Here is a 20907-nt window from a genome sequence, read left to right as displayed (position 1 = left end):
ACTTTCCGATGGACTAGGTATCTTTCTACCATACACCACGCTCAGGCCAAGTTGACTGAACTACTCGTCCAAAGCTGCCCCAAAAGAATTAGTTGAAATACTGTCTGTGCTATGTTGCAGAAGCCACTTCCCACTGGTCCATGAGCTCTCTGCAACTAACTGGAAAATCAGCAGTCAATTCACTTGGGCTCTAATTGTGTGGCAGCCAACTGAGAAAAAACAACAACTATGCTGAGTGGAAGAATTAACCCAACAATAATAAACTAGAATTATCCACCAAAGGCTAGGGTGCAAAGGCTTCACAACAAGCAGAATATGATTAGTTACATCTTTCTTGTAGTAATAAACAATGAATCTCAGTTGTATAAAACACAGTTTATTTTAAAGTGGAGATACAATGGCACATGTTCTCCATTTTGTCTATTCTAGCACCATCTGGTTTTTATTCCCAGTGATGCAGCCATCAGAAACTATGTGAAACAGAGGCGATGCTAGCCCATCGGGGGCCCTAAGCAGGAATATTTTTAGGGACCTCCCCACACACAACACATACTAATAATTAATAGGGAGCACCCTTGAGCTGCTCGGGGCTCTAAGCAACTGCTTAGTCTGCTTACGCCTTGTGCTGTTTCTGATGTGAAATAGCTGATCTTTTTGTTAAAAAGAACTCAAGGATTAATGATGAGTGAATCCCAAAGTGTTCAGAGGTTTGCACCCCAAAATTTGGCTTATCTGAAATATCCAATCTATCTATCTGGAGCAGCAAAACTGGGTTGGAAATCTTAGTCTGGTTTCCAGTGGATAAGTGTCCACATCACAAAGGAACACCCCCAGAATCAGCAACCGTAGCATTCTCAGCAAGGCCAAGGATTTAATGGGAGTCCAGGATAAACTATATTCTCACATGTTTCAGAGTAGCAGCCGTGTTAGTCTGTATTCTCAAAAAGAAAAGGAGGACTTGTGGCACCTTAGAGACTAACAAATTTATTTGAGCATAAGCTTTCGTGAGCTACAGTTAGTCCCTCCAAGGTGGGACTGAAGCACTTTGGTTAGGAAGCATGAACTATTCTTGTCTATAATATACCAATTGTGTGGATAAGGGTTCTAGGGCTGTCAGTCTGATGCCTTTCGTGGCGACTAAATTCAACTCAGGAAAAATGTTGGAAATTTAACAGGAAAAAAATGCTTTCTTGGCAAAAGCCTCTGTATTGGATGTCTGTTCCATTGTCACTGTTGGGCAGGCTTACTTCTTTAGGGTCTGATCCAAAAGCCAGTGAAGTCAAATGAGAGCTGGACAAATTTATGAGTGTGACTGTCTGATGTGGTTGCTTGTGATGATAGGGGACAGGGCTCAACAGCCCTGCGGTTGGCCCACTTCTTGTTTACGTCTTACGTTTCTAAAAGTTCATGTGTCAGGGCTTCAGCTTACCACTTGCAGGGGTTAGGATTGGAAGGGATTTCCCCCAGCACCAATTTATTTTTCTCTTCTTCTTCTGAAGCATCAGGGATGGCCCCGGCTGGAGATGGAACACTGGACAGAGAGCACCAGGGCTCTGAGGTGGCGCCAAACATTTTCTCTCTCAAGTGCTTGGCTGGTTGGTTTATGCTCACATGCTCAGGGTCTAACTGATCGCCATATGTGGAGTCAGCAAGTGGCAGTGACCTTGTTTTTTCCCCCCTTCTCCTGAACTGTGTGGGTGTGGGTCACTGGCCAGGATTATCTGCGTATATCTCACTTACTCATTCCCCAGGCACTGGTGCACCTTGGTCCCTCCTATTCTCTGTCTGTGGCACATAATAGTTTAGTCTCCTGTGGGCCGTAATACTTTGGTCTAATTGCAGAGCTTGTCTTCACGTACAGCACTACAGCAGCACAGCTGCGCCACCGCAGCACTTTAGCGAAGACGCTACTATGCCAACAGGAGAGCGTCTCCCAGCGACATAGTTAATCCACCTCCCTGAGAGGCGGCAGCTATGTCGACAGGAGAACTTCCCCACCAACACAGCGCTGTCTACATAGGGGGTTAAGTTGGTATAACTACATCACTCAGGGGTGTGAATTTTTCACATCCTTGAGCAACGTAGTTATACCAATATTTATCTGTAGTGTAGACCTGGCCTCAGTTGTTGGGTTTAATGTGCAGGTGCTGGGTAATGTTGCTGGCCTGTGATATACAGGAGGTCAAACTAGATGATCTGGTGCTCCCTCCTGGCATTAAACTCTATAACTGAATGGGAGTCTTTCAATGGGTTTGGGATCAGGTGCTTAAGAGATACTAAAAATAAAGGGGAAAAACGAAGTGCATTACATGATGTATTTTTTCCTGCTTTCAGCAATGTCAATTGATATGATCAATGTTGTTGGGTTTTCTTCATTTGATCCTATCGTTTCCCCCCAAACTGAGACCTCAGAATAAGATTTTGAGGACAGGTTTATAAAATAACTTTATTATTGATGACTAGAATGGTACAGAGCTCATTTTGGTTTTCTTCTGTAATTCCAGGATGTGGAACATTTACTTTTCTATCATCTACCATTGCTGCCATCAGTGGATTCCTAATGGGTTATGAACTGGGACTCATCTCTGGGGCTCTTCTTCAGCTAAGCAGTATACTAGCACTTTCTTGCAAACAACAGGAAATAGTCGTAAGCTCCCTCCTCATTGGGGCCTTACTAGCATCACTTACTGGTGGATTCCTAATAGACCGATTTGGAAGGAGAATTGCGATTATTATAGCATCTTGTTTACTTGTACTGGGAAGCCTGATCTTGATAATCAGTTCATCATATGGCATACTTATTGTAGGACGGATTGCTATTGGTATTTCAATATCATTATCCTCAATTGCAACATGTGTATATATCGCTGAGATAGCCCCACAGCATAGAAGAGGTCTGCTTGTATCATTAAATGAACTTATGATTGTGATTGGCATTCTTTTTGCCTACATTTCAAATTATGTATTCACCAATGTTTCCCATGGCTGGAAGTATATGTTTGGCCTTGTGATACCAATAGGTGCCTTACAAGCTATTGCCATGTATTTCCTTCCACCGAGTCCTCGGTTTCTTGTTATGAAAGGTAACGATGAAGCTGCTAGCAAGGTACTGGGAAGGCTAAGGGCAACTTCAAATACTGCTGAAGAACTCACTGTGATCAAGTCTTCTTTGAAAGATGAACATCAGTACAGTTTCTTGGACCTGTTCCGTTCAAAAGACAATATGAGAGCCCGAATGCTAATAGGCCTCACGCTAGTGTTTTTTGTGCAAACAACAGGACAGCCTAACATTTTATTTTATGCATCCACTGTTTTAAAGTCAGTTGGGTTTCAGAGCAATGAAGCAGCTAGCTTGGCCTCGACTGGAGTTGGAGTGGTTAAAGTGGTTAGTACAATCCCAGCCACTGTTTTTGTGGATCAAGTTGGAAGCAAAACCTTTCTGTGTATTGGTTCTTCTATTATGGCAGTGTCACTGGTCACCATGGGATTGGTAAATCTTAATATACACATGAATTTCACTAATATCTGTAGAAACCAGTTCCTGGAAGATTCCATTTTTCATGGACCAGGAAACGTGAGTGCCAGCAATGAGAGTCTCAGGGAGCAGTTTGCTGGTATGCCTTCCCAAGGCAGAACATCGCTAACCACGCTGAGAAAATTTGAAACTGCTAAGACAGAGGAGCAGAACAGCACAGCCTTGGCAGGAGGAAAGACCTCTGCAGCAAGCCAAAGAGGATCCCACATAGTAATAGACAATGTAGAAGTTCCAGTTGCTCTGAAATGGCTGTCTTTGGCCAGCTTGCTTGTTTATGTTGCTGCTTTTTCCATAGGTCTTGGACCAAGTAAGTGTTTCATATTTTTTATTCCTTTTAATGATTTATTTAAAAGTAAATTAAGCACTGGTTTTAGATGCCCGTGTTGACATCACTGGAAACTGAAGTTCTCAATCCACAGAACAAACATCACACTAAGCAGCAGAATGTGTTTCCACCATGCTGCTCTGCCAACAGACTCTGGAGACACCAACCAAGGCGGGCGAGAGAGCAATTCAGTCTCCATTGCCCAGTCAGTCTTTGACCTCTCTGCTAAGATCGCCTCAAGAAGCACTAATGGTGATGAGGGCATGTTACCACTACAAAGTAGGTTGAGAAATTTTAAAATAAGTCTATAGAATATCCAAGTGATGGTAAGTTTCAGGGTGAAATCCTCACCCCATTGAAGTCAATGGCAAAGCCAGGATTTCACCCTCAGTCACTGCCAACTGGTGTTGATTTGAATCAGCGACCTGTAAGTGAAAAACTCTGTATCACATTAACTGTGTCTAGAACCATTTTTAATTCCCCCACACTCCACCCCTTTTCTTTTCTTTTCTTTTCTTTTCTTTTCTTTTCTTTTCTTTTCTTACCATGTAAATGATAATACATAAGCTATACTGTGATGGCTCATAAACCCAAGTTAAAAACATATTGCTAGATGCTTCAAATGAGCATAGCATTCCCAAATCAACAGGAGCTACACCGATTGACTCCAGCTGAGGTTCTGGAGCATGTAGCCACGCTGACCATGTAACCCAACCTACTGCTAGGAAATGGAAAACATTTAATCCTACTGAGTAAACTCTCTTGGCCCATACACTTCCTATCCTGAACAGAATAAACAACAAAAAGTTAAGAATTGTTCAATCTATAAAATATCCATTTAAACCAAAGTGTGCTTTTAGAAGAAACACCACTGCAGGGTCCTCACTAATGATAGAAGACAACTTTCCTGCCATTCCCATTCCCAGTGACTAAAACTACTCTTTTCCTTCTTCTTTTTCACATAGGGTTGATTTTTTTTTAAACCAGATTGTAAAATGTGCATGCACAAAGCCCATTATTTATTAACAGACTTTGTGTGCCTGTGTGCCCTGACACACACTTGGCTTGGAAACATACTGTACTCCTTGAAGTTAATTATGACAAAGAGTTTACCAGGAGCATAACAACCCTACTGTCATACAAAAGGCAAAAATGTGAAGACAAAACCCAACAACAGTTATTTATTTAGGATAAATAGCTCACTAGGATAGCTGCCTGAGATAAATATTCATTGCCAAGAGACACCTAAAGGATAGCAGTTTGACAGTTACTCCAGCATACTTCAGTACATTATAACCAGTCTAAGGACTGTTATCTGTTCTCAGTTACATGGGTATAAATCCTGAGTTACATCACTAAAAAGAGTTACTTCAGATTTACACCAGTGTAACAGAGAGCACAAACTAATCCTAGAATAGCAACCAGTAGGGAAGCATCACAAATTCAATTCCTTTTCCATTAACAAGTTTTCTTAAAACAAGGAATTAAAAGTTTCTTCAAATGAAACAAAATGTGGACATCTATTTTATTGGAAGGGGCAACTTATTCCAGCATTGGGGATGCAATCGAGTTGCTTTCCACAGACGCTTGAGTTCTAGGGACTTTAAAGTAGATAGGTTTGAACAAGGGCATGTCTGCGATGTACACTGTATATGAAGTAAATCAAAATATGGTGGTGTATCTATGCAGTGTAGTAACTCAGTGTCCAATGCTCAGCTAAAACTGATTAAATACAGAAAGCTCAGATTAACTGAACCAAGGAATTGTTGGAGTCTATAAATAATAGAGGGTTTTATATATTGTAATTATATGTGCCGTGGCTGAAAGGCAGGATAAGGATTGAGTTTCATATGTAACTCCTGGCTTCTTCTGCTTGCAGCTCAAACACTTTAAAGATATTTCAAATGTGTAGATTTCGTCTGTTAAATTAAATTTTCTTAGTGTTAGCTTTTTTTAAAAAAACAATCCCTCAATTATATAAAATGGCCCATTTAAAATGTTTGGATTACTCATCCCCTCAACCTGTTACACTGTCTACCAAATTGTTACTTTTAAACCATGTCCCATGTGGGAAAGGGAGGGGCAATGCCACAGTATAAGTTCCAGAACATTCTGACTGACAAAGCCAGACAATCTGCATGGGGCCCCAGATGGTGCAGACTGTAGTGGAGGTTTCACTACCCTTTCAGTGAGTGCAGCATGCAACTTCCCTTCCATGTCTGGCTTGCTCTGTTGGTTGATATGAAGAAGGAGAGCTGGGGCTGACCTCACTTGGCATCTGTATTCTTTCTTGAGTAATGAGCACCTCCAGGCAGATGGAATTGTGCCTACCCTTGAAAGGGGCAGAAGGTTTCTTGCACCCACCACCTCACCCAGCCGGGCAAAGCTGGCTACAATAGCCTTTTGTCTATTTAGAAAACATATGATATTTAGAGTATGTGTAGTTCAAATCCTTATGGAGAGTGCATGTGAATCCATCATTCCAATCCAACTCTTTCATCTTCCTTTTTTCCTACTGTGCAAAGACTTTTGGCTCTAGTGTGAGGTCCAGTTATTATTGCCTTTCTTGGTAGCCATTTTTTGTTTTATTTTTGTACCTCAGTGGTTTCTTCTTTTTACCAAATTACTAGAAGCAATTAGATTTTCTAATGAACTGATTTGCTAAATATTACTGTCTATTACTGCTTATGAAAGCACTCAGGCACAACCGTAATGAAAACAGATAGATTAAAGCCTTTTTGCATTATAAAAGAGTTGTAGACAAGAGAGCAGCTGTCTAGTCCTAGTTTAATTCCAATATATTGTATATTTATATAAACAAGCCCTTATGCAAGATAAGAGGGGCAGCTTTATTTCTCTGTTTTGCATTAAGTTTGATGAAGTGCGATCCAGCTTTTCACTTACACTCGGTTTCAGACAATGATTAGGGTATATTACAAGCACAATAAATCAGTGTTGCACCACACTGCAGGACAGCACACATTGTCTCGCTGACACTGCTCACATAAGCACCATCAGCTCCTATTAACTAAAGTGCAGATGTTAGACATACTTGACACACCTTTGGCTTCTTTATCTTCTGTCATCAACATCTGGCATTTCAAAAAGGTCAAATGGGGAGGAGTCCCCTTCATCAGGAAACAAAAATACTTGCACAGCAGATAATTATCAATCCATAGTGAACATGAAGCTGCAAAGGCAAGGTGAGTGAAGTAGAAGCTTGTTTGATTTCAGTGAGTGTTTGCAAAGAGATGTGGGCCCTCAGGACCTATGTTCAGGCATAAGAACTTGCCATACACTTAGGACTTGAGAAATCTGAGCCTACAGATGACACTATCCTTAAAACAGAACACAGAACAGAAGTGGGATGTTGAGTTTAATGCTGTACGTAGATGGATCACAGATACATTGCCTATATTGAAAGCTGGATGCAATAGTGAAAATGTATTTAATATAGACTAGGAAACAAACGTCTTCTATAGAGGGTATCTGCTCATGACCACATACTAAAGGAAGAAAATTAATTGGAATAATAGAAAGTAAGTCATATCTATGATGTGATAACCATTTGGGGACAGAAATAAAAAGTTCTTTGTTGTAAATAAAAGTAAACTCCTCCATTGGTCACCCTTAAGTTGTAAGACTGAGGCAATGGAAATTCCTAATGATGAGATTATTTTCCTAAATGAGACCCGTGAATTTGAGTGTGATAATCCTGTTGGTTAAAAACACATCTAAAACAAAAAACATGCAACATCAGCCTTGTGTTTTCCCCCCAAACAATACAGGCACTTTCAGACCTGATATAAGTGTGTACAGTTCCACACTAAGAGTAATGGAATGGCACCCGTTTACAAAGGATCAGGTCCCAATCTGCTCCCTTTGTGCCACTTAGGACTGAAGCTCACGCTGTGCAAAGAGAATGGAAAACTCCAGTAAATCCCCTGCTGGGGATATTCCCAGCATCTGGAATTCACAAAGAAACAAACAAAAGAGCTGGCAGAGCCAGCTCCTATGCATTCCACCCCACATCCTCCAGCCCAGGGGTTGTCTCAGGCTTGGGAAAAGTGAGAGAATAGCCATAGCATGAAATGCAGTTATAGCCAACTGGTGCGTGATTTGTAGACGACCGTACCTAGCTGGCCTAAGTTAGAGCAGCCTTCAACCAGCTCAAACCTGAAGCAGGGCCAAGGCCAGGGCAGATTATCAGGAGCCATAACCAGTTCCTGATGGCCTCTCGCTAAAATGGACAAAGCACAGAATGTATGGCAAGGTCTGAATTTATTCCAACAAGTGAAATTAAACTCATGGACATAAGAGCAATTCACAGTTTGAACAGAGCGGATAGAGTTTGGGGCAATGGCAAAACTAACACAGATAAAGGAAATTCTGCACGTGATTCTGAAATTGCGGGGACGAGTAATTGTCCAGATGAGATCTACACATTTCCCACAGCTTGTAAAGCTGTGAAACTGACAACACTGACTTCTGTTATAGAAACACCAGATGCAGATCACTTCTCCCAAAAGGTATAGGTGGAGGGACTTTTTCTGCTGTTTAGGAACATCATTTGGCACTTATTCTATGGTGAGGAATGCTTTTATTGAAGGGGAGCATAAATAATTTTCTGCATTTTGGTTATATATATATGTGTGTGTGCGTGTGTGTAACCACCACCCCCACAGCATGTTCTCTAAATACTTTTGCAAAATGACTCCTCTTTCTAATGTAAAATCTTAGCCTGTTCTCTTTGCAGATGTAGAGGCTTTTAGGCTCTTGAGCAATACACTTGGGGCCTAATCCTCTGCTGGTATAAATTAGTGCAGCTTCCTTGACTTCAATGGAGATGCACTAATTTACACCAGCTGAGAACTTGGTCCTTTGTTCCCAAATATCATTCTCAATAAAATCTCACCTCTGGCTCTGTCTCTACACACACTACAGAGGCCTGATCTTGCACACACTGACTATGATAAGTACTGCTGACTACCTTGATTATTCCCATTGACATCTATTACAAAGTAGGCATTTGCAGGATCAGGCCCTATATTTGTATTTGTTATCATTAGTTACATCGTGGGAATTGATATCTGGGAGCCTTATCCTGAGAGTGGAATTGTACGTCCTTTACAGGACTTCAGAGGAAAATGAATTTCCCAGTAAGCAGTTTTATAAAATTGCAGCGGCAAAGCCAATTTTAAGTTTTTGTTCTCGGGGGTGGGCTTTTTAAAAAATTAATAAAGCCTAATGTTCACAAGTTGACATTTTCACCAAGAAATAAATGGACATTCTGTTAACATCAGCCATTCATTATTCAGCATTGGGAGAACAGAACAGAATTACATATTGATTATTCAGTTCATCACTTTTTCCCCTTAACTTCTAGAGTCAGAAGATGTTGCATAGCTAAGCAAATGGGATCTACTCATGCCTCTGTGTTTGTGGAGAGGTCATGGCAATGCAATCACTGCACCGGGGGAAGGGCAGTGTTGAGATCAATTTCACAGTGGCCTTTGCATCCTATCATGCAGAAAGTGTTTGTGAGTATGGTATAGGGGACAGGGGAGGGCCTAGGCATTTTACGTGGACCCTCCCCTTTTCTGTCCCCACCCCGTCATGGAAGAAGTATGTGGAGGTCCAGTGCAGCCTCAGTGTTGCAATAGCGGTCATGGAGCAAGACCACAGCTGATCTGTAGGGAGAGAGGATTCCTATACTCACGCCCACCCATCTCCCGAGCACCCAACCTAGCTACTGTGGCTGGGCAATGGGCCCAGTAAGATAAAAATGATTCTATTTGGACTGCATTAAGTGCCCTTTCAAATTAATTTGCATTGAACAGAAGATTTTTGCTCACTAATATCATCACTGCAGAGCTAACTGGGTGGTCAGCACCAGGGTTACTTTAGTTCAGGTCTGAGCAGCCACACTGCAAAGCCTTACCTGAGTTACTGAGGTTTCATCTACACTTCGAGCTGGGACGTAATTCACAGCTTTGGAGACATGCCTGAGCTAGCTCTCATGAGCTAGCATGCTAAAATTAGAAGCACAGTGAGACCAACATAAGGGATGAGAGGGTCTCATAGCTCCATACCTGTGCTAGATGCTAGCTACATACCTGGGTGGCTCTCCCCTCCCTCTGCTGCTGCTGCTAGCCAAATATCTACTTAGCATTTTGGATGTGTGTGTACTGGGGGTGGCTATCCCCTCCCACTGCCACAGCTACACTTATATTGTTAGTGTGCTCTCTCGATCAGAGCTAGTGTGATATGTCTCCTCAAACTGGAAAATACAGCTTCCAGCTGCAATTTGGACATACCCCGTCTCCTCACACTGGTGCTGCATTCACCCATGTGTATTGCTAGGACTTCTAGGGGCATATTAGATAGGGTGAGATCCGAGTTACCCAGGAAAGAATTTTCTGTAGTATCTGGCTGATGAATCTTGCCCATATGCTCAGGGTTTAGCTGATCGCCATATTTGGGGTCGGGAAGGAATTTTCCTCCAGGGCAGATTGGAAGAGGCCCTGGAAGTTTTTCGCCTTCCTCTGTAGCATGGGGCACGGGTCACTTGCTGGAGGATTCTCTGCTCCTTGAAGTCTTTAAACTACAATTTGAGGACTTCAATAGCACAGATATAGGTGTGAGGTTTTTTTTGTAGGAGTGGTGGGTGAAATTCTGTGGCCTGCGTTGTGCAGGAGGTCAGACTAGATGATCATAATGGTCCCTTCTGACCTAAATATCTATGAATCTATCAATCTATGAATCTCATGGTCCTTTATTCTGCAGTAAGCTGAGCCACTCTCTGTTTCTATCTCAGTGAATTGTAGGACAACACGTCTGTCCTTCTGGGCAGACAGAGGGAACAGTGGAAAAGCATTGAAGGATTAACAGCACTCCAATGATTTAGCCCACATCCGTGGCACAAAGGGAAAGGGGGTTACTAGTTTGAGTGTAAGAACCACTTGGGTTTTAGCGTATATCTCAGGAGAGGCCAGTAGCCTGGATGTAAAGCACCACTAAGTTCTGATGAGAGGGTTTGTGCGTGGATGGGAGCCACATTAGGGGCAACCCAGTGAGAGCCTAACTCTTGGCTGAAGACATACCCTATGTAGGACCAATGTTTACTAGAAGCCTGTGAAACTTCTAATAAAGCAGGATGAAACAAGCCTAGCATCAGGTTTTGCTACAAACCCAACTTTGGGCCAGTTTTGCCAAACTCACCAAGAATGGGTTGAAATTCAGATGAGATAGAAGCCAAATTCTGGGTGAAACCTAGATAATTTATGCTTAATCTGGAAATGTCAGTTTTGGATGAGTTTTGCTGGGAGTTTTTGAGCTTATGTAAATCCAAAGACTTAAGGCAAGATGCAGGAGGCAGTATGTGTGTATGTGGAAATCTAGTCAAAGCAGTGAAATATTAACCACTGAAGGAAATGAAGGGGACAAATCCCCATCCAGCTTTTTACTATTTTGTAGTAGTCCTCTTCAGTGGGGACACATACCTCATGTGTTTTCATGTGGTTTAGAATAATTAACTTCCAAAAAAACCAAGTATCTGTCTATACTGACATGCCCTTGCAAACTGAAACCATGATCCTTGCAGTAATTCCACTGAAGTCATTGGAGTTACATCAGGGATAATATTGGCCCACTGCATTTTGCACATCTGTAATCATTAGATTTACTTGTTACATGGTTTGAAGATGCTAAGTGTCTTGTTTTGTACATTTCTTTAGCATATTCCCTTCAAACACTTCATGCAAATTTAAAACAGAACAAAATAGCCAGCTTCACTTCTGGCTTTGATCAACCCACTGATGTGATGACAAGAGTGATACACCATGCCCATATTTATGATCAAGACACTATTTCCCTCCACCCCTAACATATTACTGCAGAACCCAACTTTGATCAAATTTTAAATGGGGACATCGCGTCTCCTTCAAGAAATTGGAAAATCTGGTAACGAAAATAAGTGAGTGAGGATGCAGTGTCACTTGCAACATCATTAGAGCTGTGCAAAGTTGAAAAATATTTGTCTGGATCAAATGAAATGTTCCATTAATGCTTTTAAAAATAAAACAACATTCAAAACAAGTCATTTTGAATAAAAAAATTGAAACATTTTTTAAAAATGTCAAAATGAAATGTTTTGATTTTTTCAGGGGGTTTTTCCTGACCGAAACGATTCTGCAAATTTGACATTAATTTACAAAATGTTTCAGACAACCCCAGTGTGTATTTTTCAGTGAAAAAAGTTTCAGCCTTAAAATTTTGCCCATCTCTAAACATAACCCATTCCTCTCAGCAGTTGTTTTAGTTGGATATTATTCAGCTACAAAATAGCATAAGCCACATGGCCTTACAATAGATTGGAAGACACTGGTAGAAGATGTGTGTGCTACAGCTCTCATCAATATCTCTGACACTAGACAAAGTAACATTTCAAGCTTTTATAAGACATCAATTTACTATATTTGTTTATAGTGCACATACATTTAATGTTAATCAGTCATGCTACAGTGTTCCCTTGTACATTTGTTTGAAGCATTGTATTTATGAGTTCATAAGTTTTACAAACTCTTCATGATCTTGCCTTACAGTTCATATAAATAAAATGTCCAGCGTTTACATGACTTAAAAAAGAGCAAAGCGCTTAAAGTTAATCATGTGCTTAAGTGGTTTGCTGGATTAGAGCCAGAATGCTCAAACCTGGAAAACATGTGTTTAATCGGTTTACAGCAGGGGTTCTCAAACTTCATTTGCACTGCGACACCCTTCTGACAACAAAAATTACTACACGACCCCAGGAGGGGGGACCGAAGCCTGAGCCCACCCAAGCCCCACTGCCCTGGAGGGGAGGTGGGGTAAAGCCCAAGGGCTTCAGCCCCAGGCAGGGGGTCTGTAACCTGAGCCCCGCCACCCAGGGCTGAAGCCCTTGGGTTTCACCTTCAGCCCTGGGCAGTGGGGCTTGGGCTTCGGCCCCAGACCCCAGCAAGTCTAAGCCAGCCCTGGCGACCCCATTAAAATGGGATCCCGACCCACTTTCGGGTCCCGACCCACAGTTTGAGAACTGCTGGTTTACAGGGTAGAAACCCTCATGTTCAAACAAAATTAAAAAGTGGCATATTTTAGGGTTATTTTTCCTAGAAAACAACTGATTCATCTTTTTATTTTGAGGTTCATAGCATAGCCAACATGCACAGCAGAGTCATTTGAGAGTTTGCTCTGCTCTACTACACTGATGTTGTTTTGGATTTGATGCAGATAGAACTTATCCAATTCATTGTTCATGTGCTATTCAAATAACACCACATGTAGTCTTCATAGAATCATAGAATCACAAAAAGAAAAGGAGGACGTGTGGCACCTTAGAGACTAACCAATTTATTTGAGCATAAGCTTTCGTGAGCAACAGCTCACTTCATCGGATGCATTCAATGGAATCACAGAATATCAGGGACCTCAGGAGGTCATCTAGTCCAACCCCCTGCTCAAAGCAGGACCAATCCCCAACTAAATCTTCATTTCATATAATGTCCACAGGCTGATAGGCTGCAGTGTAGTGAGCGCAGGTGCCAAAACACAAGAGAAAACCCTTGCTCTGGATTGAACACCATCCATCTGCCAGCATTCAGTTTGAATTTTCATAGACTACTTGATGCAAGTAAAGTGCCAGCTAGCTTGAATTATGCTTAGGTAGTCTGAAGCTGAATTATAAACATCACAGAGCAGTGTGAGTTTTCTAAACTGCCCTTAAAATAGATTAATCTGAGCCAATGTGATGGAATAACTAAGTATTGTTTATTTTATAGCAAGAAAGAGATTTACTTAATCTGTGCATAAGAGTACTGAAAAATTTCATAGAAATCATTTTTTAAAAAATGCTGAGATTCCAGAGTTTTCCCTTTGTTCAATTAGGATTCAATTCTGCAAGGTGCTGAGTAGTCTGGCCCAATTCAGCAAATCACTTAAGCAGGTGCCCAGCTTTTAGCACAGGAGTGGTCCCTCCCAGTGACTTCAAAGGGCCCACTCAAGTGCTTAAACTTAAACCTGGAAGAAGTGCTTTGCTAGATCAGATTGAAGTGCTCAGCGCCCTAAAGGATTAAGCCTTTAGCTACCTCCAAACAAATGAGTTGCATGTTGAGAGCATAAACCCAATTCTGCTCTCCCTGTAACCCCACTGAAGTCAATGGAGTACACACATGTAACAAAGGGCAGAATTTGGCTTTGTGAGAAGAAAATTGATGAGGACTGAGGCTAGCTGCCTATATCTATAAAAGACCTTCAGTACAATGGATTAAAACTTGATGCTATAATGTTAGGTATTCTGACCCCAGTTCAGCACAGTACGTAAGTAACTTTAAGCTTTGCGTAATCCCATTGACTTCAATGAAACTACTTGTGCTTAAAGTTAGGCATGTGCTTAAGTATCTTGCATAAGCAGGGCCTCTGGTAGGTGCAAATGGAGTTCCGTATTGCTAGGCCATAGAGCTCTACTTAGGAGCAGAACCCGTGTAGTTCCACTGTGCAAAGTGGGAGGTTGCATGTAAGGGAGCTGTGCAGGAGGTGCACGCAGGGGCTGAGAGGAGTAGGACCTGGTTAGCTAACATGTGCAAAGTGTTTTGAAGAGCCAAAGCACTACATATATGCTGAATCTTATTTAGTAGCAGCAACAGTAATGCCACTGACCCAAACTCATGTCGAATGAATTTTACAAATGCATGCAGACCATCTCATTCATATATATATTATTGTAATAACAATTCATTCTAACATTTTATTTTTATGTGACGGTGACATTTTCCTTTGCCAGGCAGCACACAAATAAAAATATAGAACCTTTTATCTACTATCAAAAGGCCGCTATTAGTTACTGTATGTTTGAATTTAACATTTGCCCTTCATGTAATGTAGGTCAAATATTACATTCAAATATGCAGTAAATAGTGGCCTTTGATTATCATAGTAAAGGGTTTACATTAATTTCACTTGACATTCACTGGAGCACGTCTGTATGTGGTCATTGTGTGAAAAAGTTTTTTAAAAGTGTGTCAAATTCAACACAGTCCAGTTTCTACACTTGGGAAGATGGTATTTCAGAACTTCCTTGATCTTGTGCAGGCTTAGTACAAAAGTCCAGAGCAATTTTAATTCAATAGGATGCTAAATGCAAACACATTACTAGATTTCACTGGCAAAGATAAATACATCATATCAAATATTGTAAGGTGACAAGGTGCTTGATGCCAAAAAAGTATGTTTTTTAAAAAGTCACAAGTTTATAGCTTATCCAAAGTAAAGAGTTCAAGGGGGCATGTTTTTCAAGGAAACAAATGCCAAGAGCATTTTAGTGGCATATGAAGTTAGCTCAATCCTGCTGCTGCATTTTGCTGTATGAGGCCTTGATCCTGAAAACATGCGAGGGCTTAAATTTAAAGCATGAGAGTAGTTCCACTGAAGCCAACACAAATAGAGTTGTCTGCCGGATTGGGGCTTTAGGCTCCAAAGTAACTGACTCATAAGGTAGGTCTGGATTTACAGCAGTGCAACTGTGAGAAAGATCTAACTCATTCAATGTGACTGTTTGCTATGGGGAATATATACATGGGCTTTTCTGAAAAAATAAAAAGGCATGTGCAGTATTGCCCATATCAGGCCCAACTCTACAAACTTTCCATGCACAGAACTTTGCCTTCAGTGGGACTTGTAGGATCAAACCTCAAAGGGAGATGCTCAGAAGACAATCAAGAACAGATATGCCCTGAACAACCTCACTTCATAGGAAGGAAACATCAAAAACATTCATACTTTTTCCTGTTAAAAGAATACACTTTCTGTTTGAAAGCACAAAACTAGAATTGTCCCTGTTCCTGGGTCTCAATCAGCAGTCATTTCTGTTCCGCGGTCCCCTCAGGAGTAGAATGTACCCTGTCTTCTGTACTAGAAAAGCAGGTACATTCAGCCACCCAAGTTGTGTACTTTTTTGTCTCCATACTTTTCTGGACTGAAATATGCAATAATCCTGAGTAGTTTGTGCATAACTTGTTTATGAATTAGAGCCTCTGGCTTCTATGGCCATTCCTGTGCAAATGCCTCCAAGGATTATCTTAGATTCAATATTCAGAACAAACACTCACAAGTAGAAATACATATTCCCCATTTTAATAAGAAAGGCATTTCTTAAACTACAGTATGTGACTTACTCTAAGCAATTTTCCATTGAAGCTTATTTTTTCATTCTTGTGTGCTTGCCTGCCAAGTGGGCTGTTTGTTGATGGAGCAGCATGAATGCCGACATGGGCAAGAACAAAAAGGAAACAGATTGTGTAGTAAGGTTACAGAGAGAACCTTTACCTCATGCTTCAGGGTTTAAACCAATCTCTATTAGAGATTAGGATGAAACCTGATGTGGGAGGCAAATTGCCCCATATCTGTCTACTGCGAGGGTTCTTACACTTTCCTTTGAAGCATCTGGTACTGGCCATGTTTGCAGACAGGATATTGGTCTAAGTGAAGCTGAGTCCTGATGCAGGATGGCAATTTTTATGTTCCTATAGAACAGACCTGCTCTTACGTAACAGTAATCACCTTTTATAGGGAAGCAATCCACATTCATGAATATTATAGGGAATTTTATAGGGAAATTTAATAGGGATTTTATAGGGAATTTTATAGGGAAATTTTATCAGGAAGCAATCCACATTCATGAATATTATAGGGGATTTTATAGGGAATTTTATAGGGAAATTTTATCAGGAAGCAATCCACATTCATGAATATTCTTTTTCTTCTACATATAACTGAATATATTCGAAAAAGAATATTGTATTGCTTCCCAAAGACACTAGAGTTGCTACAATTTGTATCAAGTATCTAGCACACAGAAAAGAGGTCATGGGTTCTAACAGGGATGTTTAACTGCTCTGTTTTAACATGAATTGGAGGAGCAGACAGAAGGAGGAATGAGGAAGAAGTACATATTTTAGTTCAGAAGAGGGCTCCGCAAAGGATGCTGATATTATTGCTCAGCTTATCTCCATATCATTGATGCTCATGGTTTGGACACAGACTAATTATTTTAAGGACTTGAACACTGTTTTCTACAATCCTGATTGTCTTCCATATGTGACTTCCAGGATTTGGCCCACAGAATTTATCATAGCAGAAGGGGAAAAAAAGTGCATTTAAAATTTGCCTCACCAGTCCAGACCATTGGTCCATCAATTCTGGTATCCTGCTTCCAGCAATAGCTAATGCCCATTTCATGTGAGGAAAGCAGAAATAAGATACCCAAAACATCGAAGCACCTGGAAAACTGTAGAATGAGGTACATGGGAAAATGTTTATTTCCTGATCTCCCAAAGAGTTGGGATACACACTGAGGCATGACATTTGATTACCCTTGTCTTAGCTTGCTAGTCTTACCAATGGTAATTAAATGCAGTCCTTTTTCAAATCTAGACACAGTTTTTGACTTGATGTTCTTTTACAGCTATGAATTCTAATAGTTGATTACAGGCAAAGTAATATATCCTTTCACTTGTTCCATATTTACTGATTATTAATCTTGAGTGACCACTCTTGTCATAGTATGGGGATAGAGCCAAAAAGGAGGATTGTGTTCATTTACACAAATTTTAAGGCCAGGAGAGACCATAATGAGAATCTAGTCTGACCTCCTAAACAAGACAGGCCATAGAATTTCTTCCCATTATTCATGCATCTTAACTATCTTCTCTGGTTTGGAATAAAACAACTGCCTCTAACTCTGCCTTTTTTCAAGTTTAAACATTCCTAGCTTTTGCACTTGTTTGTTTGTAAGCCTCAGCATACTTCTAGCAATCTTTGTTGTCCTTCTCCGGAGTTGCTGCTAAAGTATTTGCAAATAATCAAATTCTCTGGGGTCAGTGTCAAAACACTGTACCGGGTGATGTTAATGAGGGTCATATGGCTGTAAGCTCACCACACAATTTACAAGAGTGATTTTCCACAGTATGTTTTATCTGCCTCAGAAGAAAAAGGTTCGTTTAGCCGTGTGACCTCACTCCCGTTCCTGTTATATCTTTAGTTGTCCCCCGTAATCACTTGGAATCCTGGACCTGTGGATCCCTTAAGCTGGGGGGAGGTCCTTTACCAGCACTTCCTGGATCCCAACACGGATCCATTTAGATGGTGGAGGAGCAACTGGAGAAGGAAAGGGAATGGGTAGAAGTAAAGTGTTACCAGTATGGGGCAATATCTGATTTGTTCCAAGGGGGAAATAAAGGCAAGCCAGGGAAGGAATTGTGACTCACTCTTTGAAAGCAGCATAAACTAAACTAGAAAAGTCTCTTATTCCAGAATAAGAGTGTCTGCACAGGGAGCTAAAGTGGCATAACTGTAGAGGTATAATACCAGTATATCTCCTCATGTAGACAGGCCCTCAGAGTCACAGAGCTACTTGTTCAATCTAGACCCCATTACATGTACTCCAAAGGCCTGTATCTTACTCTGCAAGAAGTCCCATTGAAATCGGTGGAAATTCCTGTGAAATAGCATACTATTTTTTGAGAGTAAGCAGAGAAGCATCTGGCCCCAGGTAGGTTAGCAAAATGTGGAGATGTCCTTCACTGCAAAGTACTTGATCATCTAACTCTTTGGAAATGCTTAGAGCCAGGAGTCCAGCTGGAGAAAGACCTAAGGAGAGTTTGCCCTCAGAGCAAACTTCATTCATTAGCTGCACCCTCTGATTCATTGCTTCTCTGCACAGTTTCAGTGTCGTGCCTGCTGTTTTATTTGCTCGCTTATTTCTCTCCTTGACTTTGAAAGTTTGTTGCATCTCTAAGCACCCTTTGCCTACAGATATTCTGCTGACATTGCTTATGGGATAATCCCCTTCTTATCTTCAGTTTGGACCTCTTGTTGCTAACAGACCATTCCATTCCTTTCAGTCTTGCATACCTCTACTCTTTCATTTCTAAACTGTAAATCCGCCTAATCTCTTCTCACAATTTATGCTGCTAAAACCCTGAATTCTTTCAAGTACTCGTCTTTTTAATTCTGTCCATCAAGGACTTGATTCTGCACAACACAGGTGCAGGAAGGGAAAACACGAGCTGAATGCACAAGCCCAATTTCTCATTGAAAGCACGGCTGTGCAGCCACTCTGCGTACTAGCAGGAGTGAGGTCAGAGAGGGGACTTCTTAGTCAAGTGCCTCATTTGCGGATTGAGGATCACACTTAAAGCCATGTAATTCTTCAGATATGCTCATTTTTACCACACCCTGCCCCTGGTGTGTGGTTTTGTTTGGTGTGGTTTGTTTTTGTTTTGTTTTGTTTTGTTTTGCACTCCACGCTTGAGTGTAAGTGAGAGAACACACAGGGGCTGAGGCATATTTTCACTTAGGCCTCACCCAAAGCTCATCTGAAATCCATGAGAGACTTTCCCTTTGACTTCAGTAGGCACAGGGCTTAGCCCTCAGCTCAGAGGCTCACGCTTAGGCTGCATCAACACTCAAGCTGAAGGCACAATTCCCACCACAGGTAAACGTACATGTGCTACCTTTGATCGCACTAGTACGCAAAAAATAGCAGCAGAGCCATGGCAGCACAGGTGATGGGATGGACTAGTCACCCAAGTAAGTGCCTAGGATCCTGGCTGGGACTGTACTCCGGGCAGCTAGCCCCTCTCCTCACCTGCACCACCACAGCTACACTGCTATTTTTAGCATGTTAGCTCAATCAAAGCTAGCAGATGTGTCTCTCCCCTACCTGGAAATTACACCTTCAGCTTCAGTGTCGATGCACCCCCTATTCTTACCGTTACTCCTCGGCTCATACTCAAGTTGAAAAACCACAGCTTTGTGCTCTCTGCAGAATGCACACCACCCAAGGACTGTCCAGATGTATGCTGGGTGATTATTACTATAATGCACACTTGAAACAATGCTGGAATGCTGTACGTGGTGGGGGAGGGGCATTATTTTCTGACCCAGAGTTGCGGTTTGGGCTTATTGTTATAGTGCTGAACATATCTGCTGAAGCGAGTGCAGGTGAAGCAGTCAGTTACTCTGCAGAAGTGGCTTTAGAGATAGGCAGATTAGATTTTCAGAGCTTTGCATGGGGACTAGAGTCACAGCTCTCAGTATTAATTATGACGACAAACAGAAGCTGACACCTAGTTACTGGTATCCCAAGAGGAAAATACAGCCCCTTTGTGCCTCCTGCAGCTGCTGCTTCTTGGCAAAAGGACAAACGGTGATAGCGATTCCAGAGAGGTGTCAAAAGCCAAGAATCGTTCATTATTTACTATTCAGATTAGGGGAAAAGATGGACAGAACATATTAGGGCACGTCTACACTGGCAGAGTTACAGCGCCAGCAGTTACAGCGCTGCTCAGAGAGCACTGAAGGGAAACCTCTGTTGTGTGTTCACACGGACAGCTGCCTGTGCAATAGCGTGTTCACCCTTGCAGCGGTATTTGGAGCGGTGCACTCTGGGCAGCTGTCCCACAGAGCACCTGTTTCTCTTCTGCCGCTAAGACTTGTGGGAAGGCAGAGGGGGGTTGCGGGGCATCCTGGGTCCTGTCCCAATGCCTCATGATGCATTGCTTCACATCCCAGCAATCCCTGTGCTTCTGTCCGCATTTGGCACCATCTTTCAACGGTTTGTGTCCTGCGCTCCCTGCCTCTTCAGCTGCAGGAATGGATCCCGAACTGTTGATCAGCACGCTGCTCGCTCTGACCAACACGTCACGAGTGGCAGTGGAGTTATTCCTTAAACTACAAAGACAAGAGGAGTGGCTTATATTTCTCTACTTCCCCTGGGTACTAAACCCAACCACTCGGAGCCAGCAAAGTGCAGGTTATCCACATTTTCCTCCCAAAAATGTCTCTCTTTTCCCCACCTTTGTCACTGCCGTGGTGTAATGAGTTCTGTCCCTGCCAAACAGGAACCCTTTAGTCATACTTGGTGTGGCATACGGCCCAATGGGAAGCACTGGCAATGTTCTGTTTTAAAATTGTAATTTTCAGTGATTTTAGTGTAAGTGAACAGGAAACAAGC

General features: G+C 41.7%; 1 protein-coding gene across 1 annotated transcript in view; it reads left to right on the top strand.

Moving 5' to 3' along the window:
- The window catches only part of SLC2A12 (solute carrier family 2 member 12), a 37266-nt gene that overhangs the window by 6585 nt on the left and 9774 nt on the right, over positions 1–20907 (top strand). Inside the window, exon 2 of the mRNA XM_074948453.1 lies at positions 2505–3842. Coding sequence (XP_074804554.1) covers positions 2505–3842 — 1338 coding nt within the window. The remainder of the gene's footprint in view (positions 1–2504; positions 3843–20907) is intronic.

Source organism: Natator depressus, chromosome 3 (assembly GCF_965152275.1).
Source record: "Natator depressus isolate rNatDep1 chromosome 3, rNatDep2.hap1, whole genome shotgun sequence".
Classification (NCBI taxonomy): Eukaryota; Metazoa; Chordata; order Testudines; family Cheloniidae; genus Natator; species Natator depressus.
This window is presented reverse-complemented; position numbering and strand designations above follow the sequence as displayed.